Here is a 26,622-nt window from a genome sequence, read left to right on the forward strand (position 1 = left end):
ATGGCTAAATCAAAATCCACAATCTAATCGCAATCCAAAAGGACCATTGAATGACACCATTTCAAAGCACAGCTGAATATGATCAAAGATTTGATGGGGGACCTAACAATGATGTCCACTATGTTGTTCCAACAAGTGATTTCCTAGCATTGAAACTGCTTTTACTTTTGGCTGGAGCAGGATGATTCAAGTTGTTAAAATTATTTTATTTTCAGTTTCTCAACAAAATAGAAAAGGCCAAATGACAAGCACTCCCAATCATGGATTCTCCTAAGCTAAATCTAATACTCACGATCGAACTCCGTCGACTATATTAAACTCTTAATGGCTACATTACCAACAGTTCATGCTCTCCACAACTCAATTATCAAAACTTAATCAAGTTTGCTTGACAATCAAAACAGTTCATACATTACCAACAATCATACTGTTGACAAATTCTAAATGAAATCCAACCCAGCAACTAAACACAATCACCTGTACTATAAACACAATCACCTGAAAATCAACCCAGCAACTAAATTTATAATGATATACTTTAATGACCAGATAAAAGTTTTTCGACTTTTTCATTGGCAGAAGCAGAGAGGAACTTCATACAGATCGGAGGTTTCCCATTCACAAGTGAAAGGATAGCAGCTGGAATACCCCACAACGATTCCCCAGAAAAGCATAGACACTTAAACCCAGAGTTATAATGGAATCAATTGGAATCATACCTTCAAATGGCCTGCTGCGAATCGAACTCCAATACCTTCAAATTGACTGCTGCGAATCAAAACGGTGCATTCGAACTACAATTATTGATAATCAATTGCGCAGCGCCTAAGATTTCTTTGACAGAACGGTGCCGGTCACCCCTGGGATGTTGTCTTGGTTCATAGAAACAATCGATTTCCCCAATTTGAGAGAGAGATTGAGAGAAGGATTCTTTGCCTTCTTTCAGTCTTCCGAGAGAGAGAGAGAGAGAGAGAGAGAGAGAGAGAGAGAGAGAGAGAGAGAGAGAGAGAGAGAGAGAGAGAGAGAGAGAGAGAGATTGCTCGTGGAGGTGATGGCGCCAGCAAGGGGGCGGAGGCGGTGAATGAGAGAGAGAGATAGTAGCGGGAGTGAGCGGAGGAGAGGGAATCGGTGGTGGCCGTGGAAAGAGAGTGGGAGAGGAAGGAGGAGAGGGCTAGGGTTTGGGGAATAGCAAGAGAGAAAATGGGTGGCCAGTTTTCAATTGTGTGAAAGTTAAGTGTGTTGGAAAAATATTAAGTGTGGGGAATGAAAATTTTGTTCCCTGCGTTCCTTAAAAGTTTGAACTTAGTGTTTCCGCGTTTTTGAAAATTTTAGAATCAAAATATAGACATCGGTCAACAGTAAAAAACGATGTCAGTTATATGCATACAAATCGGTTTTTGAGGAATCGACGTTAATAACATTGTTTTACATCTCGTGTATTTCTCACCGATTTAATTGTCGTGATGTCTATGAGCATAATTCTAGTAGTGCTAGTTGAGTATAATCATAAGTTCATTTTTTATTCCGTGATAGAGTATTGTATTATTTTGTATAATAGAAGTATCAGCATGGAATGCAATCTGAACATTAGAATTGTCATGGATCGATGTAATTGTTGCAGCTATATGTGGATGAATTTGTATGTGTTAAGACCACTCTTACCAGTACTAGTCTTAACGAATATATTGTCTATTAAAAGTATGAGCATGTTAAGCAATGTTACTTTTAGAATTAGCATCTATTTGAGTGTGTTTAATTTGTTATATATGAAGGAACCTATATATTTAAGATGGATAAGTCATGGATGCATGCTGATAGAAGATCAAAGAAGTTTGAGCTAGGAGTAGCAGAGTTTCTCAAGTTTGCCAAGTCTAATGCCAATAACAAAAACAAGATTTCTTGTCCTTGCTTGAAATGTAGTAACACGGAGGGATTTTCTGTTGGAGTTATTAAGGATCATATATTTTGGAATGGTATTAACGAAAGTTATAAGCATTGGAGGTGGCATGGGAAACCTGCTACATCTGCTATGAATGACAATAGAGTTGAATCTGACACTGTAGATTGGGACCCTGGGATGGGGGAGAATGATTGGGGCTTTGGGGAAAGTGAGGATGAGCAGATTTCCGAAGACTCTAATGAGTTTTTGAAGTAGATAGAGGATGGGGATCAACCTTTGTACCCTGGTTGTACGAAGACAACCAAGTTGAATAGTCTGATTCAGACCTTCAATTTGAAAGCAAAGCATGGAATGACCGATGCTTGCTATTCAGATATGCTTATCATGATTGGGGGTATTTCATGGATCCGCTAAAGAAGCGACTCATCACCGGTGAATGGAGAACTATTGTGGACAAGTAAGTGCAGCTAGCTTGTTGGTTTTGTTGTTGGTATTATGTACAAAACAGTTTAGTCCTCCTTTTTTTGGAGATGTTTATCGATTCTCAATTTATAAGTTGTTAGTTTCATCATAATTTTGTGTATTGTGTTGTTGTTGAAGCTCCATCAAAATATTCAATGCACAAAAACATAGGAAAGGCCGAAAGACAGTTGAATGGAAAAACTGTGCAGTATGTGTTCCCCATCTAGCTAACTATTTATGTTTGCATTTTTCTAGTTCAGGCAAGGTTTATTAGGTACTGAAAATATTTATTTGTTTCAAGGCATTCCGGAGCAGATGGGTGATAAGACTTGTGGATATTGGATTATACATTACATGAGGGATATAGTAGAGGACAAAAACCAAGAGTGGAGTGCTAAGGTAATCAGTAACTAATTTATTGTACTAGTGATTTATTGAATTAATAATCAATTGTGATGCATAACTAATTAAGCTTCTGTCCTTGCAGTGGGAAAGAAAAGCAAATCACTATTACACAATGGAGAATGTTGATGTTGTCCGGGCAGAGTGGGCAAAGTATGTTATGAAGTTCAAAGATAACTAGTGCATGTGTAGGTTAACTAGTAGTTGGAGATATGTAGCATCAACTTTTGGACATGCATAGTTGATATATATATATATATATATATATATATATATATAGGCCAGATTTTGATTGCAGTACTGCTAGCTATTTTGCTATGTTGTTTAGTTGGTTGCCCACATTGTGTAGTGCTTCTGGTTTATTAGCAAGTAGTACTGCATGCATATATTTTGCTGGCTGCCCAGATTAGTAGATATGGGCCGTTTAGAACTGATGTTGATGATTAGGTTCTGATGTTGATGATTAGGTTTGTGTACATGAGACAATGGTGGATTAATGGAAATTGCAATGAATGATTTTGGATGTGGATTTTATGGTTTCAGGAATAGCAAATTTTAATTTCCAGAATGCATGCATACCAATTGTACAGGGGACTACTAAAATGTATCGTCACAAACTGCAACCTACAACAAAAGCACACCAAAACGTGTGGTTGCAGCTGCATAGACACAACACAAAAATCAATAATAAGTCTATTGTCTTTTTGACAATGGGACAACAGAAAATTATAGTCTGAAAGCCAAAACAACAACATAAGTTAGTTGAAAGTATTGGCTAAAGTGTATAACAACAATAAATAAGTGTGATTGGATGTGATTACAGACAATATAAAACACGTACTATTAGTGGTCTTTGTTATATTCAGACCACAAAAATTTGTCGTCTAAATAATCTCAAACGACAGTAAATTGTTGTCGTAATGCGATTGACATAATAGAAAGAATATGATATCAATTGTCTAAACCATTTCCCAACATCACATATGTATAATTTCAAAATCTTTCACACAACACTTAAATGTCATACAAACCAACCCTAGAACGACACTTAATTGTCCTCTGATTCTCTTTACGACCACATATAATTGTCGTGTAAAGTAAATTAGCACAACCTTTAAGTGTTGTTGTATGAGAGAAGACATTACATACGAGTCTTCATATTTCTTATTTAAGGGTATTCAGACCACACAAATAAGTCTTGCAAATATGCTTCATACAATAGTATTTAAAAAATACTATCATTGTTTTGTTTATCAGACAATACAAAACTGTAGTTTGAATGCTTTTAAAGATACAGATCACAATGTTTCCAAAATACAAAACTCATCAGACGACACAAGACTTTTATTTTTTTTATGTCGTTTGAAAAATCAGACGACAGAACACTTCTGTCGTCTGATGCTCCCAAGAGACGACACCGTACTAGACGACACATTTTTGTTCGTTCAGACGACAGAATTGTTCTGTCGTCTGAAGGCCTTTTTGGCATGGTGAAATATCGCCTTTATATGTGAAATGTCGTAAGTTTTGTGAGTTGAAAACTAGTTGTTAATATAATAAAAAAAAAATTAAACATAAGAGTGGAGATTGGGATGAGGAAGCTCCATCACAACACGAGCGGCTCATCTTGGCCAAAAAACGATTAAGGACAAGTTGAGTCTAGATATATTAGCCCATCAAGCTATATTGGCTTTTCACTTTTGAGTCAATAGCTAATTAAATCTAGACATACACTAGAATCCATGACGATTACCCTAACTCAAAATAGCAAAAAAAAATTTGAGATCTAAAAAAAAATCTAAAAATTAGAGACAACTAAAACTAATAAACATAAAATAACAAAAGACAAAGTCGACCAATGGAACACCAATAGTTTAAAACTAAAATCAACGACAAAAATTAAAATCAAAACAACAAAAATTCATATTTTATAAAGTACTAACTATGACAATATTTTTTTGTCATCTCTCTCTTGCAAAACAAAAGAACTTACAATAAAAATAAGTTGACCCCAATTTTTAATTTAATTGCACGTAATATATTATATAATATATATTTAAAATATAACTAATATATTGGGACGAATATGAGGATAAGGATCACAGTACTATTTCCGCCCATACCTGATTTTGAAAAATGAAGATTGGGAATCCCCATCCCCTAATGCAAAACCACCATATAAACCTCCACTAGCTACATGCAATAGCCCTAAGGGGCGCGAGGAGGGTGACAAAGGGAAAGGCCCTAGCCGAGTAAGAACATGCTTAAGCTGGTTCATAAACTATGCGATTGATCATGAACTTTTTACGTTGATATATAAGAGTTTTAACTCGTCTTATATTCACTCCTTTTATGAGCAGAAGTCAAATGAGCCAAAAATAGCCGAACATGCAGGAGCTAAATTCACATTATATTGAGCTAATTTATAGCTCTAACTAGCTATTTCTCTATCCGAACTTACCGAAGATTGGAAATTGTTTAAGGAAAACTGAAATTGTGAGACAATTGAGTCGTACTTTTATTAATAATATAGGCCTCTTTATATAGAGGATTACAAGACATAGAATCAGAGTTCTACAAGGAAACGTAATATTACAATTGATTGGATATCTCCAAGATTCTCCGATATTATCTCTAATTCTAACCCTATTACCACTAGGTCAAGTAACCTAGAGTTTGGGCCAGACACATATTCTGGATTTACTTGAACACTCCCCCTTGTGTCTCCCAAATGTGTTGCTCCTCTCGTTGCCTCATTAAAAACCTTGCCGAGTAACAAAAACCCAGTGAGACAAAAATAATCTCTGTCGAGGGGGAAAAAGAGTACAACACACCCTTCACGTTTCGAGACCATACATGTAGACACCTCCCCCTAATGTCTGCATCTCTCCCAGACGACTACGGTCATTGGAATTCGGATAACTTCCGCAAACGATGCTACCAACATGTTTCTCAAAAGTGGAATTTAGGCAATGACTTAGTGAACAAGTCTGCCATACTGTCCTCAGATCGAACCTAGTTCACTTTGATCTTGAGGAGAGTTTGTTGTTGCTGATTATCCTTGTTGTTGTCTCTTTTGATGTAGCCTTGCTTCATTTGTTGAAAACAAGTAGCATTATCCTATATGCTCGTAAGCTCATCTATGGTAGACTTCAAACCACAATTATTCGAACATGCGTAATTATGGATCCAATCCATATACATTCACGAACCACTTCGTGAAGAGTAATAATCTCTGCATTGTTCAAAGATATAGCGACTAGGGTCTGTTCTGTAGACCTCTAAGATATCACGGTCTTTACCCATGGTGAACACTTCACCAGTTTGGGAATGACCTTTGTATGGGTCAGAGAGATACCCAATATCAGCAAAACCTTCCAAAACGCTTACCCTTTTTGGGACGAGGATAGTGGACGCAGGCCAGTGTTGGCGGTGTTCCTAGTGTGTGATCTCTCTGTAGGGATAGAACAAGCCCATATCAATCGTATATCTCAAGTATCGAAAGATATCTTTTTACACCAATCCAATGGTGTCGCGTTCGCGCAGAGCTATACCTTAGCTAACAAGTTCACTGCAAATGAGATGTCCGGTCATGTGCATTGAGATAAGTACAATAATGTGCCTATTGTACTTTAGTAAGGCACTATTTCCTCTAGCACATCTTCGTCATCATCCTTTGGACGAAGAGGATCCTTTTCAGGATCTAGACAACAGACGATCATAGGGGTGCTTGAAGGTTTGACCTTGTCAAAATGCCTAAGCATCTATCAACACGATGCTCAAGTTCCAAACTGAGACATAATCATGTTCTCCCAAAATCCTTCATCTCAAACTCGGATTTCAAGTGTTCAACAGTTTCCCTTAAATATTTAAGGGCTTCCAATGAAGATTGTGTCCAACATGAACACGATAGAATCCGAAACTTATTATGGAAACGCGTGGGCATATCCCTTCCCAATCAAGTAGTCACTTTAGTGAGTGTTTCAACCTCTTTGTAAACGCGCTCCATGGTCTAGAGCCACTTGACTTGGGTAGATGAAGTTCACCATGAATCTTCACGTATATTCCGTATCTAGATCCCCATAGAGATACGTAGTGACCACATTTGTAAGCTGCATAATCAGTTATTCGGAAACTACCAAACTGACACGGTAGTGGAGTGCAATGACATCAATTACGAGAGAATATGTCTCATCGTAGTTGATTCCAGGGCGTGTTATGAGAAGCCTTGCGCCATAAGGCGATATTGCCATCTCTTTTTCTCACCACGCTTTCTAACGAAGACCCATTAGTCAATAGGTTTTGTGTCAGGAGGTGTTGGCATCACTGGCTCAAAAACCTTCCTCTTCATTAGAGAATCCAACTTAACCTGGATCGCATCTTTCCATTTAGGTCAAATCTCTCTACGTTGGCATTAATTCATCAACGGAGCATGGTTCGATATCATCTGATTCAACAAACTCATGCGCAACTACATCATCAATTATGATGGTGTTTCTATCCCACGTCTCATGTACACTAGTGTAATTTTCATAGAGTTATATATTCTCAAGAATAGGTTCTGACTTTGAAGCATCCCCCAACGATAACCATGGTCCGGAAGATACTCATGAGACGGATTTTGAGTCTTGATGATCAAAGGATTGGAATGTGCCAAAGTATTCTTCGAACCCACGAGCCTCCCATGCATTCTGGCTGGGGCCATGACCTGTAACGCCAAAGTGCCACTTTCTATGGCATTAGTACCATGCCTACCTCCGTGTAGGGTGGCGCTACGTTCTCTTGTAAAGATATCCTTCCTTGCAGGCATGTTTGCAGCATATTTGTGTGATCTCGTCACTTTAATGCGGATCGAGATGAGACATAATGGGGACAGGACACCGTTCCTGCTAAACTTTCGTGTTCTTATCTCCCCTTAACGATAGGAAGGCTGTCTCATCAAAGTGACAACCAAATCTAGCGGTAAAGAGATCGCCTTGCAAGGGCATTAAGTGGCGGACAATTGTTGGAGTCTCAAATCGTAGTTGCCCATTCGTCTGTAAGGACCCATCATAGAGCGCTGCGGCGGCGCAATTGGCACATAAATGGCACACTCAGATATGCGTAAGTACGATACTTCTACCCAGTCACTAGCTATAACGCAGAGGTAGATTGAGTGGCAGTGGGTCGTAGACGAATTAGCATAGTTGCATGCAATATTGCATCACCCCAAGCAGATATAAGGAGATTGGTGGGCATTACCGATGTCCTGACTACCATCGTAATCATTTCCGCGAGACCATTTGGGTGTATTCATAGGAATATAATGTCCAACATCCCAATGCAATAACTATTAAAAGTCTTCGATGTAAACTCTCTAGCATCGTCAAGTCCGATTGATGGAATAAGTTGATCCAGGGAGTGAGCCCGTTGTTATATGATATGTGCTAGGAGTGTAGCACAAGCAGCATTACAAGTGGACAATGGCACAACACGTGACTAACGTGTTTGCGTGTCAACCAACATCATGAGATATTTAAACGTCCGCAAGTTGGTTGAATCAGTCCATAGAATCCCCATGGGTTCTATGTAAGAACAAAATGAGTGTTATCATATCCTTTACATAGGATGGTCTCAGTCCTAATTTCCTTAAGGAACGGGCTTTGTAAAACGAGCGAGAGGCTTTAGAAGCAACCAATGAGGATTTTGGTTGGGCGCGCCTGAGCGTTTGAAACGCTATTTGAAGCAAGTTGGTGATTGCGGCATGGTGCCATCACCATGATGGACGCCATCCAAGGCGTCATGGATAGGGCTGGCACTGGATGGAAGCGGTGCCCTAGACAACAGCATCGGTCACACTTAGTCTAGGAATCAACTTTTGATTCATGCTTCGTTTCGCTCGAGAGAAAATATGTCCGTGTGAAGTCTTTAGTAGACGGATCATCATATCATGACCAGGATGACCTATCCTGTCATGACAAAGCCAATATGTGTCTAAATCCAAGAGATCTTATCTCATAACTTTATTGGATTTAATAGCTCGAATAGTGACATAGAGTCCACTAGGGAGACACATAAAATTTTCTAAGATGTGCCTTTGTTCGCAATCATTAGAGGTATTGCAAAGGAACTCATTTCCGTTCTCTACATCGTTTTCGCATGGAATCCGTTGGCTATTCATAGGTGCGATTTGCCTTAGGAGTGTAGAGAGTTTCTGTGAAAATAATCAAGGTGCCATTTGGCAAGGGGAACTTGAGCTATTCCATGTCTTTGAATTAATATTGATGGACTAGCCATCGTAGTCACAAAGTCATATGCTCAAAATCAAAATTGAGTCATAATGAAAAGAACTCAAAATTTTAATCATAAGCCAATGTAGTTACATCATTGTCTCTTTGACCAAAGAAAATCTAATCCAAAATGCTAGCTAATGCAAAACAATGGTAGTCGTCTAACTTCTTTCGGTAATTCCAAAATAAATGTGACCAGATGAATAGAGAGATGTCGGTGGAGCAAGGCTCGCTTAAGTACCACTAATCTCAGAACCTTCTTAGACATCACACTTATTTTAGGTGAGCCTACTTTAAAGAAAGACTAAACCATTGGCATTCACTACAAAGTATATGGCAACTGCCTATTACATCTCTTGGAAAAATAAAGACTTAAAACAGAATTGGCGATCTATTGATCCCAGCTATATTTGTAGTCTTCAACCCTTCACTCTAGATCATCTTCTTAATCTTATTGTTCCACATAGTGAGCTTCTCTTGCTTCACAATATGCTTTGTAGGCGGTGACAATTTCTTCACGAGCTCTACAAATGTGTGCCTAATGACCTAATACTCCACATCGAGAACATACATCTCTTTGCTCAGACTCCATTGATTGAAGCGCTTTGAAAGCTACATTTAGATGGCTCTTAGTGTTGGTGGTGCCACCAACATGGCCAGAGGCGTTGCCTCCCTCTTTCTTTGCACGTTGACCTCTTCGGTTCCGTGTTCTCCTATTTTGGCGGTTACCTTCCCAAGTAGAGTGATTATATGGACCAGAACATCCAGAAGTATCCCTAAGATTAGGGTTTCGCTCTTGGCGCCCTCTCCTAGGGGCACGACTATAATTGGATTTCAGAATAAGCTCTGTTTCCACGGATCTCAAATTATAGTTCTTCACAAAGATGTTGTCATGCTTTTCAGCGACATTCATAGCTCCAATGAGCTCATGAAACCTTGTGATCTGTCCTGCAGTAACATCGATTCGATAGTTCTTAGTAACCATCAATGCAGAGACGGGGAAGGTAGAGAGAGTCTTCTCAATCAACATCGCATTTGTGATCTCTTTACCATAGAATTCCATTAAGGATTTAATGCGAAATGCTTCTGAGTTGTAGTCAAGAACTGACTTGAAATCACAGGAGTGGAGGCTATGCCATCTCACTTCTAGGTCAGGAAGCAGGGAGTCACGGACATTGCCAAATCTTTCTTCGAGTAAGACCCACAGCCTTCTGGGGTCTTCTTCATTCATACACTTGTACTGGAGTGAATCATCCATATGACGAGTCATTAGGATGATGACTTTTGCCTTATTTGCCTCTAAGGCTGCTCTATTTGCTTCCAAAGCTTGAGCTTGCTCAACAGTTAGCACGTCCTTGTTAGGCTCAAAAATCGTATCCAGGATTCCGTTGGCCTTGAGATGTTGGCGGACATCACGAACCCACCTGTGATATCCAGAGCCAATTGTTCCCAATGGAGGAAAGTCCAATTTGTTCAGGTTACTCATCCTGAAAGAGAACAAGAAATTAGGGTTAGTTTTGGAGCGTAAAAGGCTACCATAAAAACATATAAAATTTCTGAGAGTAGTTGCTCCCAAGAAATTATGAATTTCTAAGCGTAATCGCTTCCAAGAAATTCAATTCCTAGAGGTATTGGATTAGATCGAAACAATGACGTAAGTGGTCAATCATAAATTCTCTACAAACTCTAAGTTTGGAGATCTCAACAAGCTCCAAGCTTGGAGTAAGCACGAACTCCCACAGTTCGGCTTAATTTGGTCCCCCCTATGATGAAGAAAGGGGGATAGAAAAAAGGAGATTGCAAGTCCCCGAGAAAAAGAAGAAAAGAGTGAAAAACTTCAAAAACGGGAACTTCAATTTTAAAAACTTACTTGTTGTTTCGAGGCTTGAGAACACGCGCGTGTTGATGCATGCGTGTTGGAAAACAGGCTGCGGGGATGTGCGAGGCAGGCGAGCTTTGGGCTAGGCTAGCTGAATGTGGGGGTAGGCTATAGGCGCTGCAGGGTTACGGGGCAGCAGTGGCAGAGCGCACACGCGTGGAGCAGCGAGTGCAGGGGCGCGTAGGAGCTACGGGGGCAGCAAGCGAGAGTAAGGGTGCGGGGCCAGCGAGCGAGCGTAGGGCTGCGGGGGCAGCGAATGCAGGGCTCGCTCGCGGGGAGCAGCGAGCGCAGGGGTGAGTAGAAGCTGCGGGGGATTTGGTGAGAAGAGTTTTAGGGTTTTGGTTTTTAGGGCTAGATACGTGTTTAAGGAAAACTGAAATTGGGAGAGAATTGAGTCGTACTTTCATTGATAATATGAGCCTCTTTATATAGAGGATTACAAGGCATAGAATCAGAGTTCTATAAGGAAACGTAATATCAGGGTTCTAAAAATCGGCCTAGGCAGCTGTAGGCCGTTCCGATTATGGCCTAGTCGATCGAGCTAGGCGTGAGGGAGAAAATCGGCCGCCTAGGCGGGCTGGGAGGCTCCTAGGTGGGTTGGCCGGCCCCGGCTTGGCTTTGGGCGGTCGGCAACTAGGCGGACTGATGCAAATCATAACCACATCTCTCTCCACCAACCTCTCACTCCCGCCGCTTCTCCTCCTCCTCATCCGAATCGCTGCCGTATGTAATGCCCCAAGCTGGTAATCTTGGCGACATGATCGACTTCTTTATCAAGAGCGTGTAACCAAGCCAAAACGAAGCCGGAAAGGTTGCCGGTAATGATGAACAAGGCAGAGCCGTAGCTACCCAAAACCATCCAAACTGAAAACTAATTACTTAGACATGTAGAGGAAGACGAGGGGAGGAGATTCCATACCACAAGTAGTCTAAAAGGTGACTGGAATAGACGGGGATTGCAGAGCTCACCGGAGAAGTCTCGGAGCTTCCAGTCGTTGCTTCTCTGCTCACCGTCGATGCATGGACGATCTGAGGGTGCAGGGAAGTAGGCGACGCAGAGACGAAGACGTGGGTGCCCGTGCGCCGTCGTGGGGTGGCCGGAAGTGGAATTTCCGGTCGGGTCGCGCTGTGTCTCGGGTCAGAGATCACCGAGCTCTCTCTCTCCCTCTCTCTAGAAATTTCATGTATTCTCCCACTGTTCACCAAGTCATATAGATGTGTCCAATTGATAATGGATGGCTAGGATCAAGAGGTGGAGACGATGGATGGCTAGGATCGCTCCACCCATTTTCTATTTCCTTAATTAATTTCCAAAATCTCAAAACTTCGGTAAATCACTATAAAATAGTTAAAAAATTAAAATAATTAAAAACCGCCTAGTCCCCGCCTAGGCGCTAGTTCCCGGGTCACCGCCCGACTAGCGCCTAGCGTTTTTTAGAACCTTGCGTAATATTACAATTGATTGGATATCTCCAAGATTCTCCGATGTTATATCTAATTCTAACTCTATTACCACTAGGTCAAGTAACTTTGAGTTTGGACCAGACACATATTCTAGATTTATTTGAACATAAATAACAAAATGGAATGAGGACTCCATGCCTTTTTTGGTTAGGCAAAAAATCATAAATGGTCACTGAGTTATGACCCATTCGACAATTAACTCTCTGACTTTTCAAAAATATCACTTAACTCACTTACATTTACTATTATCCTACACTTAACTCACTGCCATTATATCTTCCTTTAAAACCCATTAAAATTGAGGATATATTTGTCTAAGTACTAAAATATACATTTCCAACTTAAAAAATATATTTTTAAAAGAAAAAAATATAGATTTTTTTTTGTTTTCAAATTAAAATTCCTATTTTTTAAAATTCTTTTTTTATTAGAAGTTATCAGAAAACTAAAAAAAAAAAAACTGAAAAAGAAATCAAATAATAAAATATTCATTTTTTAATTTCAATATTTATTATTCAAATATTTATATGTAATTTGACAAAAATGACCCTCTCCATACTAATTTATAACAAGTTTTTTTTTCTTTTTTACTCTGGATGACAATGTAACTCCCCACCCCACCCCATCCTTGATGTCAGTGAGATTTGAACCCGTGACCTCCATAGTGTTAGTTAGGCTAGCTAACCAACAAACCACGGCTCACCGACTAATTTATAACAAGTTAACAACACAATAAATGGCGTTAGACGTGAGTGAGTTATGTGAAAGACAAATATTAAAGTGAGTGAGTTAAGTGATATTTTTTTAAAAATCAGTGAGTTAAGTATCGAACATGTCATAACTGGGTGACTATTTATGATTTATTCCCTTCTAGTTATACCAACAGTTTCCCCACTTGTTTTTTTTTTTAATCGCTTTTCTCTTCTTTTTACCCACAATAATTAATTTTGCACCTGAATCCCGCACTCTCATGAAAATGAGAGTGAGTGAGCAAACTCCCATCCAAACCCTAACCAAACACACTGGAGCACTTCACGTGGACATCTCGTACATTTTCACCTGGCAGCTGCGTTCCAACCAGTCCAGCCTATAAACCAAGACCTAAATCCTCCTCCATAGACACATCCCCATCTACAATTTCACAATCAATTTTAGTGATCTTCATCATCATCTCATCTCTAAGTATCACGTTTTACCCTAAATTATCTTTGAATTGATTTCAAACCCACTTCGCAAGTCTTTTTATTTTTTATTATTTTAATTTCCATTTTCTTTTCTAATTTAATTTTGTTCAGATCTAAATCGTGTGCTAGTTTGATAGGGTTTCGCATATGCATGTTACAGGTCAAAACTTCCGGAAGAGGACTGACCCACAGTAATATTACGAACGGTGGAGTTGTTGATCATCGGGAAAACATGAAATTTTCTGAGAATTTTGAAGAAAGAGAACCTAGTCATGAGGTCTCTAAGTAAGTTCTTTATTCGACTGAGTTAGGATGATATTAAACAGACATGCATTAATTCTTGACACCAATGTTTCTCGGTGTTATTAATTCTTGTGTTCTTTGTTCTAAGTCATTTCTTTGATGTGATTATGATTCTTTTTCCCCCTCAGTTTTGTGGGAGTGTCTGCAGCTTCAAGTAGCGGAATAGCGAATGGAGGTCAATTAGGGTTAAACACCAGAGAGGAATTACAGGTAAAAAATTAATGGGGATAGAGACTTGAAGAAATTCCTCATGTCTTAGTTATATTAAATTTGTGTATAAGTTTCTTCTTGTGTTACATAATCTGATCGAAAGTTGAAATGGCCGGGATTAAATCAAGTTTAATATAACTTAAATCTTTATCATTTCCGCTAATTTGATGCAGATGGACAGCAGTATTTCACAAATTGAGGTAGACATGAGGATACCTCAACATGCAACACCATCTCAGCAAGTCTCATTGGAGAATTTGGGGTCAAATGTCCAGATTGCAAGCAATATTTCCAGAGCCAGTGATCTACTCATGGCAGTAACTTCAAGTGCTGAAATCAACAGAATGAAAATAAGTGAGTTAGCTTCGGAAGCAATGGAAGAGCTAACTAAATTGGCCCTAGCTCGAGAACCTCTATGGCAGTGTGACATAGAGAGCAATACTGAATTTCTTAGTGATATCGAGTATCTGAGGGAATTTGGACACATAAGTACGTCATTGATAGAAATCATTAGAATGGTTGAGGTGGGAGACTCTCAATCTGACCTGCCAAGATTCGGAAGCATTAACAATTCTGAATTTTCGATGGAAAGTGAATATAGGCCAATATCGACAACAAATCAACCTGGAAAACCAGTTAGTTCGGAATCTTCACGAGCTATTGACTATGTCAAAATGAAAGCAGTCAACATTGTTCAATTGCTAATGGATTTGGTAGGATATCTTTTGATTAAGCTGAAACCTTTTGTTCCTTTAACTGACAAGTTGGAACAAATCAACATGAAATTCTGACTGGTTATATTTTGTTTTTGTTCAGAAGCAATGGCTACTGGTGTTTCCTAATATTGTATCTAGAGCAAAAGTAGTGGGAGTATTATCATCAACAAGATTCGAAGGCAACTATGATGGAACTCTGCAAGTGGTAATCTAAATGGCCCTTATTTGTGGTAATAGGGTGATTTAGGCAATTTTCTTATCTTACATAAATAAGTTTTCATCTCATACAATGTCTTGCATACTTTATTTATCTGACAAAGTTTGATTTTCACTACAACGATTATTGTGTTCTTGCAATTGCTAGTTCAAAGGAAAATCTAAAGGAAGAATGTACCTACCATATCATGATATGAGACAATGATGCATGCCATTTAGTTTCAGATGTTAAATTTCCAAATTCCAATCATGCATTCTTAGGGTTACATACATACATACATATATATATACACAAACATAATTTAGAGTAAACAATTATTCCTGAACATATGGCAATATCACCTCTAGCTAGATCTTTTGCAAAATAATCACATGCCATTTATAAGATAAGCAATCATGCATGTAGTGATATTATGGAGTTTCTGAGAACGTATTCTTTGTAGTCAATCTTGTTGCTATAAACAGGATAATTTAGTGGTTATTTTGCTAGCTAGTAAGCTAAGCTAGTAGCACTTAATCTGTAGGCACTGTAATCCCATCAAATACTTCTATAAATCTTTCCTTATTAAAAGTTGTTAGTAGTGCCTATAATCATAGATTGGTATATCAGTATCAGTGTGATATAAAGGGTTCTATTGGCGTTATATCACAGACGACCATGAATCGTTCATTGGTGGAGGACTCACTGCCATGCCTATTGATGTGTGGACGACTGATATTAGTACTTTGCAAAACAAAGCAAAAAAAAAAAAAAAACTATTAGAAGTATACTTACAAGTATTCATCATGGTATCATAAAGTTAACTATAGCATTTTGATTTCCAGATGACAGCTGAGTTTCATGCCCCAACACCACTTATTCCCGCTAGAGAAAGTTATTTTGCAAGGTATAGTAAACAGCTGGACAGCGGAATGTGGGTAGTTGTTGATGTATCCTTGGAAAAATTGTTTCAGCTTCCATCAACAAACTTTCGAAGACAACCATCAGGATGTTTAATTCAGGAAATGTCAAATGGATGCTCTAAGGTAACAATTGAGACTTTACCTACATGCTTATTTATTGAGAAAAAGCTATATTCAATCATCAATAAATTTCTGTTCATGTACTATAGGTCATATGGGTGGAGCATGTGGAAGTGGATAATAGAATGGTTCACAATATGTTTAAGCCACTGGTCAGTTCTGGTTTTGCATTTAGCGCAAAGCGTTGGGTTTCCACTTTAGTTCGACAATGTGAATGGTTGGCAACTTTAAATTCTACAAGCCCTCCTACATCAGATTGTAGTAAGTAATTTTGCAATTCATTTGATTTGTTCCCGGCACTTTGACTAAAACTTGAAACAAAAGGAAAAACCAAAAGCTAAAATCGAAAATGTTAGCGAAAAATTCTTTTTAAATTATTGTACTTTTATGTTGATTCATAATAATGTTTTCCTAGTTCGAAAAATGCTAGGTGAAACTTTTTAGACCACCTTATGTTGTAGCTGTGCCATAATTAAGTTGCCACATAGAAACCATTGGGCTCGACTGGTTTTGATCTGATTCGAAAAGTTAATTAACATCTCTAACTAGCCTATCAGAACCTTGGTTAAGTTCTATCGGTTATCAGACAGTACATTTAACAGTCTTCATTCTGAAATTTGAACTACACTAGATTTTGATTAATTGATATATACAGTATTAATGTTTTTTTTTTTTCCTTCTGAGAAGTGTTCGTATCGCGAGCTGGGAGAAAAAGCTTGTTGAAGCTTTCGGAGAGGATGATGAGAAGTTTTGTTGCTGATATTAGTGCTTCTACAGAAAACAAATGGAGGGCACTACCTGTATTTGGTGCCGAAGATGTAAAGGTCACAACTAAAACTAGCTTAAATGACCCTGGAAAGCCTCCAGGTACCACCTTATTATTTGCTACTTCTGTCCATCTTCCAGTCCCAAGAACTCAAATATACAATCTGCTTCGCAATGGTGAATCTCGAATCATGGTATGTACAGTACACTTAAAGTTTGATAATGTGCCTTTGAAACGCGTACAAATTAATCCTTATTAGGTTGGAAAGCATTAAATTTCTTAGAGCCAAATCATGAATAAGAGTATATAAGGATCATATGAATCCTCTGTGACAGGCTTTCTAGGTAGAAGTAGGATTATGGAAAGATATTTTCCACTGGTTATTATCAGTCATACTTACATTAAAGCTAGGATCACAATATCTTACATTACGTTACAGAGTCTCTTGCAACTAAGAGATCCGCATTTTAGAGGAGTAGATGACTCATGTTTGTCATTGAAATTAATGGTATTGCAGTATCCTTATATCATTAATAGTGAAGTAAATTTAAGATTTTGTTATTTAAATCCTTTCAATAATTTCTATGCCAAAAGGCTGATGAATTTCCATTTACATTTGTGTATTACAGTGGGATATGATGTCGTATGAAAAAGATACAAGAGAAATTGCTTATATCGCAACTGGGGACCCTCCAGGAAATCGCGTTTCGATAATTGAAGTAGAAAATGTAAGTTTTGCACATATCCTTCTATCCACTGAAGCAGGAGGCAGGAAAGGGCAGCGAGAGTGGTACTTCACAATCCTCACTTTCCCTTCCTCTAACTTTGCAGGGTGTAACGAAGGAGATTGAAGTTTTCTACTTCCAGGAGAGTTACACAGACTCAAATGGCTCGTACATAGTTTACGCACCGATTGACCAGTTCGCCATGTCTGCTCTCTTGGATGGCTCAAACCCAGACCATGTTGCTATTCTCGCATCCGGGTTTTCCATCCTTCCTGATAGACCAATGGCCAATGATGAATCTGGTGGAAGTCTGTTGACTCTTGCGTTGCACATCACCGAAGGAGGAGCAGCGGAGGAATATATCCCTCCTCAAACTTTTCAAAATATACTCAACATTATTGCTGGAACTGTGATTCAAATCACAGAAGTATTATCAAATGAGGGAGAAAATAGTGTTGAATCAGAGCAGTGAGTCAAGTTCCTTACTTCTGAAATGAACACGTTGTAATTAAAATTTGATTATTCAGATAGGCTATAATTGCAGCAGAAATATTATTATCTATACTATTATAATGAAAAGAGGTTTTGTTAGTCAAAACAAAAAATTTTAACAGATTTAACCCTGAAATATTAAAAAACTTTGAAAATAAGTTAAATCACAAGGGTAAATATAACAATTACAAAATAAATTTTTATTAAAAAAATTAAAAAAAATTATCCCACAACCTCTACTTTTCTCTCCCATTATTTTTTCTCAGCAATAACTGTTTTATTTCATTAATTTTTTTAATTTTCTTTAAAAAAAAAACTATTACACATACAGAGCATGTATGAAGAAGACTAGTTTTCATTAAGAAAACTATTGCAATATCCAAATTAATTAGTGTGTGATGATGCGAAGTACTGACACTAAACTGGTATTAGATAACAACTAATCTAACTAGGTACTCACAAAGAAAGTTGTCTTGCTCAAGAGCTCATGTTTCACAAATGGAAATAGAATTACCGCAGCAAAAGCAAAAAATGGAACCTCATCGTATAAACTCACTTAAAGAAGAAATATTTAAGGAAGTGCACCAAGTTAAATATGATTGTGAGCAACTAATTGACTTGAAGAAGGTCAATCACAACCATAATAGAACACAACCGTCGTAAACATACCTTTGGTAAACCATTGATCCGATCATTAAATTATAGTAGTAACTCTCCAATACAACTATCTTTCTTTTCGTCTGCGTTTTCAGGTGGCGGAGAAATCTTAACCATTTTTCTCGAGAAAACAAGGCTCACTGATTGAGTAATTGAAGAAGGTGATATATATACAGGACTAGTATGCAGACATATCAAATGGTCGCTATTCAGCGGTATTTATAGTTGAAATAGAGGGTTCTCGAATGGGGTCTATTTATAAAAAGATTGGCGGTTTACGAAACCGCGGTGTAATTTTGGAAAACAATGGGCGGTTATGAAGCTTCGCATTTTAGCTTAGTTTAATAGTTAATTGATAGCCATAAGCAAAAGTTAAGCTAGGCGCCAACTAGCATTTAGTCTAGTAAATATGGCATTTCTTTCCAACATAATATTAGTAACGGTTTCAAAAGTTCGAATTGCTCATCCAAAATAAAAAAAATAAAAAACAGAGAGATAAATAAAAACTGAGATATTTTATTATAGCTTTTCAATATAGCAATAAATTATAGTACAAAAAATGGTATCAAATGGTTTTTTTTTTTTTTTGTGTGTACATTTTACTTTTGTATATAAAAAACACCTTTTTTCTTAATACCTTTTGATTAGATAATTTTTTTCTGATTTTTTGTAAGCTTTATTTTATTATTTTTTTTATGTTAGTTTCAATATTTCTAAGTTCAGTAAGGTGGTTCACTCAATTGCTAAGTTCATTGTCCGGAATAGTGGATGTCATTTTTGGTTATATATGACTTATGAGGAAGGGCCTTCTTGGCTCATGGATTGTGTTGATAAAAATTTATTTATCATCTCTAGTTTATGGGGTTTAGACACTACGTCCCCCCCACATGTATTCTTCTTTAATTAATAATATGAGCATGGGGCTGAGAGTTTAAGCTCAAAAACCGCGTGAAGAAGCAGTTTATTAAAGAGTTCACGATTTGAAGGAGGAAGCCAAAACCGCAGGGAAGGCGACAATGAGGGAAAGATGGATCGGGAACCACGTTGCTTCATGCATGTAAGAGATGAAGAACACTTAGCTAGCTGGCTCAGCTTGTTCTTGAATGCTCATGCAAATGGGACAAACCCAGAGTAAAACGGATGCTCTATGCTGAGTTGGGTATTGCAAATATCCGGAGAATTTATAACTGCTTTTGTTTTTGCATCAGAGAAAAAGGCTGAACCAAATTTTTTTTTTTTTTTTGAATAAAGGGCTGGTGCGGCTGCCCTCAAGCCTTGATTACTGAAACCGTCAAATACAAGGGGGGGACATTAAGCCTAAACCCCTGATTACAATGGGCACCTAGAGTACATCCTGAAATAATATCATGAATCTCTACTAAATAATTGTATTCAAATACGCACCAACTAGCAAAGAACGCGCTCCAGACGGTTCTATTTGCTTCCCAACGGTGACACAACGGAAAGATAACTCGATCTGCAACTCGAATACAGCATAGCATAATAGGGTTCCCTAGGTGGTTTTGTTTTTCTAAGTAGCCGTTACAGCTTTGAAATAGGGTTGAAAGGTATAAAATAAGCATATTTTTTCTTTTCTTTTGTTGTCTGAAATAAATAAGCATATCTTGTTGTATAAACACGTGGTGATATAGAGAACTCTCTTCCGGCCTTGCACTCTTCGCATGGGTTTTCAACCCATGACCAGTCTAGAGTATAAATTTATTTGGGCCCTCAATCATAGCAACGGAAGAAGCAAAACCATATTCTCTTTAATTTGAACATTAACATGCTGACAATATCCCAAGATTATGTCGTCCAAATCTGGACACTCCCTTGTCCATGTGCCCCTTAAAACCAATTTAGAGTATTAAAATTGAGACGAATGCAACTTCTGAAGATAAAAACTATAGACTTTTGTATAAATGGAAATGAACTGCGGCCGATTCTTACTAATACTATACTAAGTCAAATCTGCCACTTTTTTCTTTCTTTTGTTGGTTTGGGAGGGGAACAAAGGAAATCTGCTACATTTTACATGTCAATCATACGGGATCTAGTTGGATTAGTAAAAAGTAAAACCACAACCACATTTTGAACACAAAGGAGTGGAAAAAATCAGCAAGAAATGATAGACAAATGTGAAAATCAGAATACCTTTCCCCATTGAAGATCCTAAGAGCCATCCATTCATAGCACTAACTATGCAAATCCAAAATCAATCAATAGCAAATCTTTGTTTTCTTGCGAAAAGATTTCATTCATTTAATTTGTTAATTGAAAATATGTGTTTACATAAGTACGTACATAATGCATGCATGCCAGGAAGGAGCTACAACCAAGTAAACTCATCTTTACATCCTAAAATGGCCGACTAGAGTTTGTTCAGCAACACTCTTTCTTCACCTCATTTTAACCCTCGCCTTGGTCAGTTATATTGCCTCGGCCAAGACAACTGGTCTAGCTTGAAGCTCATCCCCAGAGACTCGTCAATCTTCCTACTCACCGATTTATCCCGGAAATCTCACCAAAACCAACAGAATTCAAAAAATGGTTGAACTCTCCAAGATTGATTAAAGCTAATTACTTAGAGTCATTGTACTCATTGAAACAGGATGGTAGTAATAACATTTATAACACTGAAAACATTCACCTTCCTGTGAATAAGCATAGCCACTTCTACTCCGTACAGGTATATCTTGGTAACCCTAGCTCACACTTCACAAACATTACTTGCGGACACCGGTAGCGGGCTAGCGGCCTTACTTCGAGTATTGGACGCAATGCTAGCCTTGCATAAACTGTTTCAACCAAACTGATCCCATTTTCACACCAACTTCTTACCTCTACCTACAAAAAGCTTCCTCCGAAACACCCACTTAGCCGTGTATATATAAATGTGCTGGCGGAGAATGTACCTGCAATCGAAGGTACATTGGTGGGTCTGCCGTCACGAAAGGCATTGCCTCTTTAGAAACGTTTTCACTTCCATCCAAGACTGGAAGTCCTCAGTCCATTCCAAACTTAGTCTTTGGGTGCTCAAATGACAACCATGCATGCCAAAACATTCCTTTCAAAGACACTGCAGGCTCCATTTCAGGGGTCTTGGGTTTTAATTTGACTCCATATTCACTTGCAAGTCAAATGGGGAATGTCATTCACGGCCGCTTTTCTTGCTACTTCACTTATAGTGGCACTTCAATTAATGTGCCAAATTTTGGAGAAGACACTATCATACACAATCCTCATACCGCAACTTTACTATTTTATTTTGGTTGATATTAGTGTTGCAGGACGCCGCTTAGGGTTTCCACCATTGGGTCTTTTCTCTTATACGAGAAGGTACGGGAGGAACCATCATAGACAGTGGATCAATGCTCACTTTTCTTCATCAAGTGCCTTACCAAAAGGTGATAATTAACAGAATTCATCAACTACTACCTTCGTCTTGGCTTTCAGAGAATCAACTCAACTGGAATATTAGAGCTTCGCTATATGGACAGAAGCCCAGCTTTGAACAATATGCAGGGATGACATTTCATTTTAAAGGCGTTGATTTCGAATTAAGTACAGCCAAAATATGTGTATTTTTCTGAATTCTGACAATCGGCCTAGCGCGAGGTACTTTTGCGTGACATTGATGCCAAGCACTATGAAGACCATAATTGGATCATGGCAGCAACAGAATTAATACACTTTGTTGTGATCGTAGTTCGAAACTATTCCAGTTTGCTTCTGAGGAGTCTACTTGGACCTTGGTGACTAAAGACCAAAAAAGGTGATTCCATTTGGAAGATAAAACGGCAGTTCTAGCTGCGACCCTAGTAGGAAGGAAGGCTACGATATGAGAAAGGATGTCATCTGGTAATTCACTGATCCTATCTTTCTTTGTGACTTTAGTTCTCCTTGTGTTCAAAGCACATTGGGGAGAAGTAAGGACTTTGGCCCGTGATGAGGTAGACCTCCTAACCGAGTAGTTATCTCGCTTAGTTTTCGGTCGCATGATTTTGCTTTGATGGTGCATTTTGAATACTTTATACAGAGAGTAAGGGGCTTGTGAACTGGAGATTTTAAGGAGTGCATTACCACGTGAACTATCTCACCCTATATTCCCCTCGATCCCCTATCCTTATTTCTCAAGCAAAAGGGTTGCTTGCGGAAAGAGAAATTTTATTCACACATTGTTAAATATTAGATACACCATCTTTTTTTTTTTGACTCCCTCTTTTTAGATTGTTCACGGTATCCCAAAAAATTCCTAGGCCGAAAGATTAATGCGCTAGGGGCCCAGACAGCCAACCGGGCAATGAATAAGGTTAAGGTACCGTGTTGCGAAGTCTTCACAGATTTGGTTCAACAAGTAGTATTGCTATAAGCCACAAGCACCAACATAAGAAGAGAAAAAATAAATGTTGTCGAAGTTTAGGTGACAAAAAGAAAAAAAAAAAAAGAGTTTAAACTTGGACTTCAAGTCACACCTCCAACATGTGACAACCACATGTTTACGGCGCAATTTGAAGTGGGGGCATATGAAGTGAACTAATGACATAATTTATCATTTTCATGTCTAATTTTACACAAAACACATGTGTATGTATCATATTGATTAGCTAGAAGGATTCTAGAGTTGTAGTGATAAAGATAATTAATTATTAGATGGGATAAAGGCATATGAGGTTAGTAATATTTTAGGATATAACAATTGAGAAAACTATAAAAACAGGTTAGCCGCTCTGCCGCAAAACAAAGGGGTCAAACCCTAATCCTAAATCGAAGTCTTCTGTGTCGATCTGTCTCTGATCTCCAACCAAACTACAACCTTTTCAACCTCCTCTCATCATGTCCTCCATTAATGAAGTCACTACTAGTTTTACAGTGTCGCTTGTTAGGAAATCAATCATGTTAAGAAAGTAATCCTAAATATCCTCTGTATGATCTGTAGATATCCGTTACTTTTATACTCCTTTATTATAGCTTGATTATAGGATAAGTGAGATTAGTTACCTTATGAATATAGGTTTGTACCCTCTATATGTAATCTGTATGTAATCGACAATGCATCAATGCAATATCATCTTTCTCATTCTTTCATGGTATCAAAGCAGGACTAAAATCCTGACTCCATAGCCGCTGCACCTTAGCTTTCGTGCAACGAATTTTCTTCTCATTACGTTGTACTCTATATCTCGTACAACAATCCTTAATCTCGTTTCCATGGGAAATCAAAATTTCAGATCATTTTTCATTGATCATTCTGATCATCCGGTCTTGGTGATAGTGTTCAACCAACATAATCGACCAAACCAATCTAATCGGCAAAACGGTTCCTCCGGTTGCAGTCCTCTCTCTGAGCAACAACTTCAACAAGTTTTGGCTATTTTGAATCACAAAGTATCTGATGATTCTTTTAGTCCTCAATCACATTCAGCTACCATCGTTGTTAGGAGCAGCAAGCCCAATCAGTCTAATTCACAAGCCAATGCTGCTGTAACTAAACCAGGTTTATCTAAGATCGCTTCCCGCAACTGGATCATTGACAGCGGGGCGACGGATCACATCTCTTCATCTCCAAAATTATTTTCGCATAAAAGTAAAAATTGTTCATTGCCTCCTGTGTTATTACCTAGCGGAGAGAAGGCTAATATTGTTGCAAAAGGATCATTGCCTCTGAATTCTGTGTATTATCTGCGTGATGTATTGTGTGTGCCTACATTCAAAGTTGATCTATTATCGGTCAGTCGTTTGACAAGGGGCTTGAATTGTTCAGTGACATTTTTCCCATATTGGTGTGTTTTGCAGGATCTGGCTACAAGGAGGATGATTGGTTTGGGTAAGCAGCGTGATGGATTATACTACTTAGTAGCATTGGCAACGAAGAAAATCTTGACCAATTCCAATTCATCACCAAACCATCTACCAGCCTGCAACCTCACAACCTCCTCTACTAATCTCTGGCACAGCCGTTTAGGTCATGTTTCTCATTCCCCGTTAAAATTCATTGCTAATAATTTCTTAAATCTTTCAGTTCAGCCTATCGATGCTTGCCCTATTTGTCCTTTGGCTAAGCAACATCGCTTGCCATTTGGTGTTAGTTCCATTTCATCTAAAAAACCGTTTGATTTAATCCATTGTGATATTTGGGGTCGATATAAACACTCTTCTCTTTCTGGTGCTCATTACTTTCTAACTATCGTTGATGATTATACTCGTTTTACTTGGATATTCTTGATGAGACACAAAAGTGAAACACAATCACTTTTGAAGCATTTTTTTCGCTATGTGTCTACTCAATTTTCATCACATATTAAGACTTTTCGAAGTGACAATGGTGCTGAATTTCTCTCACTCCAATCTTTCTTCAAGGATAATGGTGTTATTTTCCAACATTCCTGTGTTTACACGCCTCAACAGAATGGGGTAGTGGAACGCAAACATCGCCACATTTTGCAAGTTGCACGGGCTTTGAAATTTCATGCTCACCTCCCTACACAATTTTGGGGAGAGTGCGTTCTTTCTGCCATTCATATCATCAATCGTCTTCCAACTCCTCTTCTTTCTTTTCAAACTCCTTTTGAACGCCTTTACAATAAAATCCCTTCTTTTTCTCACCTTCGGACCATTGGTTGTTTAGCTTACGCTACAAATCCTCGTGTTGTTCATAAATTTTCTCCTCGTTCCATCAAGTGCATCTTCATTGGTTATCCTGCTGGGCAAAAAGCTTACAAATTGTTTGATTTGTCGACTCGACGAATCTTTACTAGTCGAGACGTCATCTTTCACGAAAACATTTTTCCTTATGCCTCTGTTGAGCCCAATTCAGTTTTCCCTCCTTTGGGAACCCCTTCAGGCCCAATTCCAACTTTAATCCCTGACCCAACTCCTTCCAACATTGACTCTCCAATCCCAGTTACATCTCACACCCCTTCGACCCCATCCCATCTTCCAGCCGTTCCACCACCTGCAATTTCTGCAATTGACCCTATCCCAGACCAACCCGTACCCGCATCATCCTTGCCGGCACTCTCTCCGGCGCCTTCTACCCATTCCGATCTCCCAGCCACGTCTTCCTCTTCTTCCCAGTCCATCGCCCCAGAACCCGTTGACCTCGCGCCCCCGTCCTCTCCTCCTCCACCCCTTCGCACCTATGCTCGCCGTCCCACAACCCCAGCACCAGACCCACTCACCCCCTCCTCGACTTCCGACAACCCCGCCTCCCATTCTCCTCCACCAGCAACTCTTCCTTTGCCCGTGCCCGACCCACCCGTAGCAGAGCCCCTTCGTCGCTCCAGCCGGACCACAGCTCCTCCGGTCAAATTCCGGGATTATCTCGTCTCACAGGTCACGCTTCCCCGCTCCGATCAGTTATCCTCATTGTTTCCAGGTCCAACCGGCGGCACCCGCTATCCCCTCTGCAATTATGTTTCGTATCACCGATGTAAGCCTGCACACCAATCTTTCCTTGCTCAAATCAGTCACACCACCGAGCCCCGTTCCTATTCTGAGGCTATCTCCTATCCGGCATGGCAAGAGGCGATGCAGTCTGAATTGCAAGCTCTCCAAGACAACGGAACCTGGACTCTCACTCCTCTTCCGCTTGGTAAGACCCCAATTGATTGTCGATGGGTTTATAAAATTAAACATCGAGCTGATGGTTCCGTCGAGCGATACAAAGCTCGCTTAGTTGCCAAAGGATTTACGCAGCTGGAGGGTGTTGATTATCAAGACACTTTTTCTCCCACTGCCAAGATTATCTCTGTTCGATGTCTCCTTGCTTTGGCATCAGCTCGTGGCTGGTCTCTTCACCAGTTGGACGTCAACAATGCTTTCTTGCACGGCGATCTTGAGGAAGAAATCTATATGTCTCCTCCGCCAGGGCTTCGGAGACAGGGGGAGGAACACTTAGTCTGCCGACTTCACAAGTCGTTGTATGGCCTAAAGCAGGCGTCCCGTCAGTGGT

General features: G+C 39.0%; 1 protein-coding gene and 1 long non-coding RNA gene across 2 annotated transcripts; both read left to right on the top strand.

The window, feature by feature from the left end:
* Nucleotides 1–1,933: 1,933 nt before the first annotated feature.
* LOC121049541 lies at nt 1,934–3,178 on the top strand. Its single transcript, XR_005800678.1, has 4 exons — nt 1,934–2,357; nt 2,501–2,570; nt 2,664–2,761; nt 2,850–3,178. It is a non-coding gene; the product is annotated as an uncharacterized LOC121049541 (long non-coding RNA).
* A 10,232-nt stretch (nt 3,179–13,410) lies between these two features.
* LOC121049190 (homeobox-leucine zipper protein MERISTEM L1-like) lies at nt 13,411–17,991 on the top strand. Its single transcript, XM_040505828.1, has 10 exons — nt 13,411–13,558; nt 13,721–13,845; nt 13,992–14,073; nt 14,247–14,786; nt 14,890–14,994; nt 15,831–16,031; nt 16,118–16,289; nt 16,716–16,987; nt 17,424–17,522; nt 17,626–17,991. Exons 2-10 carry the CDS (start codon nt 13,793–13,795, stop codon nt 17,989–17,991), a joined length of 1,890 nt encoding a protein of 629 aa, XP_040361762.1. The 5' UTR covers nt 13,411–13,558; nt 13,721–13,792.
* Nucleotides 17,992–26,622: the final 8,631 nt, after the last annotated feature.

Source organism: Rosa chinensis, chromosome 5 (genome assembly GCF_002994745.2).
Source record: "Rosa chinensis cultivar Old Blush chromosome 5, RchiOBHm-V2, whole genome shotgun sequence".
Classification (NCBI taxonomy): Eukaryota; Viridiplantae; Streptophyta; class Magnoliopsida; order Rosales; family Rosaceae; genus Rosa; species Rosa chinensis.

What these genes read in the sequence shown, in the direction of transcription:
- LOC121049190 (XM_040505828.1), top strand. Translation starts at nt 13,793, where the DNA reads ATGAAATTTTCTGAGAATTTTGAAGAAAGAGAACCTAGTCATGAGGTC. An exon ending in TGTCAAATGGATGCTCTAAG is followed by an intron (nt 16,032 to 16,117) that starts GTAACAATTGAG and finishes CATGTACTATAG; the next exon opens with GTCATATGGGTGGAGCATGT. An exon ending in ATGGTGAATCTCGAATCATG is followed by an intron (nt 16,988 to 17,423) that starts GTATGTACAGTA and finishes TGTGTATTACAG; the next exon opens with TGGGATATGATGTCGTATGA.